At 44.9% G+C, this 4,017-nt stretch overlaps 1 protein-coding gene across 1 annotated transcript; it reads right to left on the reverse strand.

Annotated features, from left to right (window-relative positions):
- Positions 1 to 237: 237 nt before the first annotated feature.
- LOC117544043 (tripartite motif-containing protein 16-like) lies at positions 238 to 2,997 on the reverse strand. The gene is made up of 2 exons (XM_034212820.1): positions 2,903 to 2,997; positions 238 to 2,816 (listed from the first exon to the last, which is right to left on the reverse strand). Exons 1-2 carry the CDS (start codon positions 2,906 to 2,908, stop codon positions 1,116 to 1,118), a joined length of 1,707 nt encoding a protein of 568 aa, XP_034068711.1. The 5' UTR covers positions 2,909 to 2,997; the 3' UTR covers positions 238 to 1,115.
- Between the last annotated feature and the right edge of the window lie 1,020 nt (positions 2,998 to 4,017).

A 4,017-nucleotide genomic window follows, 5' to 3' on the forward strand; every position in this document is an offset into this window, starting at 1 on the left:
TTTTGACCCATGTTGTGTCTTAGAGGGGGTTTCCATAGCTTGTGTATCAGAGGGTTACAAAAATAAAATAAAAAGCATCCCATAAAAAGGGCACTTTCTCTGGAGGAAGAAAAAGGGCAGGGGCTCAAGCCCACTTTGAGGTCTATGTGTGCACGTGCCTGCTCAAGACTGACTATCCGCCACAACCTCTTCTCCATCAGCTTCGTATGGCACCTTGGACACAAGAAGAACATCCTGTTTTTGTTTTTGAAAGACAAACCTTTATTAATGATCCAAACATTTCATTTAATCACACATCCCATCAGTAAAGTCTGTTCAATGATTTCATGATCAGTCTCACTTTCTCCACATGAATGTGTTTCATCTCAGCTGTTTCAAACAGAGTCAGACATGATTTCCTTATTGATTATTATCATGATAATTAATGTTCTATAAAACATCAGAGTACCCACTTTCTATTTGGATAACAACAACAACAACAACAACAACAACAATTCGTCTGCAAAACAATAACTGTAATATTATACAATGTATTTCCCGAGCAAAGACTCTAAGCTATTCCCAGGAGAATAATGAAGGATGTACTTATTGATTATGATCATGACAGGAAGTGATATCATTTTGAATAAACATGTGATGATGAAATAAGTGTTATAACCATCTGGGAACTCATGTTTTAGTTAATTCAGCAACAATAACATTGAATCTGTCAAAAAGAATACATGTGATTATAAATGCCTCTATTGTTTTAGAACCAGAATAAAATGTGTAGAATAAAAGAAGCTCTGCTGCTTTCTCTCTGAAGACTCGTGCACTACAAGAGAAACAACAACATGAATCAAAAGAAATATCCAACACATATTTAGAGCCAAGTTTACATATCAGTTCAGGTGAACAAGGATCCTCCTGAGCAGTGACAGCCTCCATGGCTAACCAGACACAGGAAGGAGCCGGAAGAAAGTCCAGCATCTACAGAACAACTCGTGAGAAGATGTTGAAGCCCCGCCCATCATGTTTGATTGACAGCTGATCTCTGCAGTGAAGACATGGACAATCAGCTCTGATGGACACACGGTGAGTTTAAGAAGTAGAAGAGTTCCTCCAAGGACTTCAGGCTATTTGAGTTTACAAAACTCAGCAGTGTTTCCATAATCATAAGGCCAAACTCCAGCATGTAGCGGCTGAGTGAATGTGGTCTGCACTCTGTGGAGGAGAGTCATGGTTTCAGAGACGCTGTAGAAGGACAGAACACCTGCTCTGTGATCCAGGTACACTCCTACTCTGGAGGACAGAGGACCTGAGACAGGAGTTTTGATACTGTTGTAACGAAATGTAAAACTGTTTAGGTTACAATCTAAGGACCAAGATTTGTCATTGTATCCAAATACACTTTCCCTCCCTGCTCTGCTGATATTCTTGTTTGCGACTGCTACTTCAACTCCTCCCCCTCTCCACTCCACCTCCCAGTAACAACGTCCAGTCAGACTCTCTCTACTCAGGACCTGAGGCCAATCAGTGAATCTGTCTGGGTGACTAGAATAAGACTGATCTTGTTTCATGTATGTTGCTTTTCTGCTCCCCTCAGATAATACCAGCCTCTTGTGTGCTGTGTTTGGATCCAGAGTGATCTCCTGTGAATATGTTAAGAACCCAGCTCTGGTGGTGGGCTCTGCTGCTGGCAGTAAAACATCCACTTCAGTCGGTGAGACGTGTGTCCATTCCTCTCTCAGGGCGTCCTGTAGTTTGTCTCTGACTGCTGACAGGGCCGCCGTCACGTCCTCAAAGTAGCTCAGAGGACGGATGTTGATGCTGGAGGAGTGTGTAGCTTCACTGAGGGCTGGCAGTGAGGGGTAGCTGAGCAGAAACTGGTTGTGATCCTCTGTGTGAGACAGCAGCTTCAGCTCAGCGTCTCTCCTCTTCAGCTCAGAGATCTCCTGCTCCAGCTTCTCCTGGAGCTCTCTGACTCGACTCACTTCTCTCTTCTGCTGGGATCTGAGCTGCTGCTTCACATCAGAGCTTCTCTTCTCCATGAGACGGATCAGCTCAGTGAACGTCTTCTCACTGTCCTCCACTGCTTTATCAGCAGAGCCATTGACGGCTTCCACCTCCTGCTGAAGCCGCTTCACCTCCTTCTCTCCATCCTGGATTCTCTGCTGGATGTTGAGTCGACTCCCCTCCAGCTCTCTCTGCCTCTCAGTCCTCTCTGCAGCAGCTGACACCGTGTCGTGGCCTTTGTGTTCGTCCACAGAGCAGAGATAACAGATACTCTGCAGATCAGTGCGGCAGAACAGCTTCATCACCTCGTCGTGACGAGAGCAGATGTTCTCCTGGAGCTTCTTGGAGGGCTCCACCAGCTTGTGTTTTTTAAACGTAGCTGCGTCATAATGAGGCTGGAGGTGTTGGTCACAGTAAGAGGCCAGACACACGAGGCAGGACTTACAGGCTCTCAGCTTCCTCCCAGTGCAGACATCACAGGCCACATCTTCAGCTCCAGCATAGCAGAGATCAGCTGGAGCAGCTTGGAGTCCAGTCTTCTTCAGCTCCTCCACTAAAGCTGCTAACATGGTGTTTTTCAGCAGGACAGGCCTCGGTGTGAAGCTCTGCCTGCACTGAGGGCAGCTGTGGATCTCCTTCTCATCCTCTCCGTCCCAGAAGCCTTCAATACACTTCATACAGTAGCTGTGTCCACAGGAAGTCGTCACCGGATCCTTCAGTAGATCCAGACAGATGGGACAAGAGAAGGTTTCCCGGTCCAGCTGAACTCCTTTCTGCGCCATTTCACCTCTCAGTAGCAGCGAGTGTGTGAGTTTCACTTCCTGAGAGCTGAAACTAGTGTGACAGGTTATCTGAACAGCATGTGTGTGTGGGCGGTGAATGTGGCCTATCAGCTCTCGTACTTTACCCACATGTTGGTTAACCCCTCCTCCTCAGTGTGGCTCTGAAGGGGAGGAACCAGGAAATACAGAGTGGAGCTGGCTGTGTCTGAGAGCAGGAAGAAGAGGGAGGGCTTATCAGACTCTGACCGACACAGAGCCTCGGTTACAACCTCCTCTTCATTTGAAAAGAGCTTTTAGTTGTAAAATAAGTTGGTAAACTTATAAAATCTGAAGGGGGTTAAATACTTGTTTCCTCCACTGTAAATGTATCGCCTCAATGTCCTGAAATAGCTGATTGATTTAATAGTTGAATTAGTCGTTTTTTACTGTGAGTCAGGGCTGGCCCTAGACTTATGGGGGCCCTAAGCGAGCTTTGGCTTGGGGGCCCCCCTCGCTCTAGTGCGTTCTCACTACACACAACACGGAACCAACTTTTGTCTTATGTTAGCATAAGCACACATATTGTATAAATAACCATGTAAACACCGTGGACCTACCCTCCTCTAGGATGCTCCCCCGGGAAGATTTGTTTTAAATATTGCAGTTGAAAGCATCAATCTGGTGCACTTTGAGAGCAAAATGAAGAGATCTATGGATACATCTCTCAACACCCATGAAACAGAACTGTAAACAGATTTTTCTTTATGGATATTTTACAAATCACTCCCCTTTTAAACGGTATTCTTGTTTTGTCATATAGTATTTCATAACTGTTTTTAATGTATTCTCTCTGGCTGTCCATCTCATAATGTTCACATAGAAACTAGCTGTCAATAGGAATATCATTCAGAAGAATTATCATTTCTTGCAAAAATCTGTCACAAAAAGAGGTTACACATTTAAATGCAGGTGTTGTTATGGCAACGTCAGTGGCCAAACAGCCACATTTACTGCTGCAAATACGTTCAAACATGCTGTCGACACGTAAAGCAGTGGCAACTATGCCACCATTTCAGCTGACTTTTTCTCAGAAATACTGTCACATAACATCCATATATTTCAGTGCTAGGTTGATGCTTAGCTAAGCTAACTCCGGATCAACTGTGTACTGTAAGGTAGCTTCTAGCTTCACGTCGAACAGTAAGTCAACATTTCCCAGAGAGCTTTCTTTGAAATCACCAGGTAACGCTAAAAAACATTA

Source organism: Gymnodraco acuticeps, unplaced genomic scaffold (genome assembly GCF_902827175.1).
Source record: "Gymnodraco acuticeps unplaced genomic scaffold, fGymAcu1.1, whole genome shotgun sequence".
Classification (NCBI taxonomy): Eukaryota; Metazoa; Chordata; class Actinopteri; order Perciformes; family Bathydraconidae; genus Gymnodraco; species Gymnodraco acuticeps.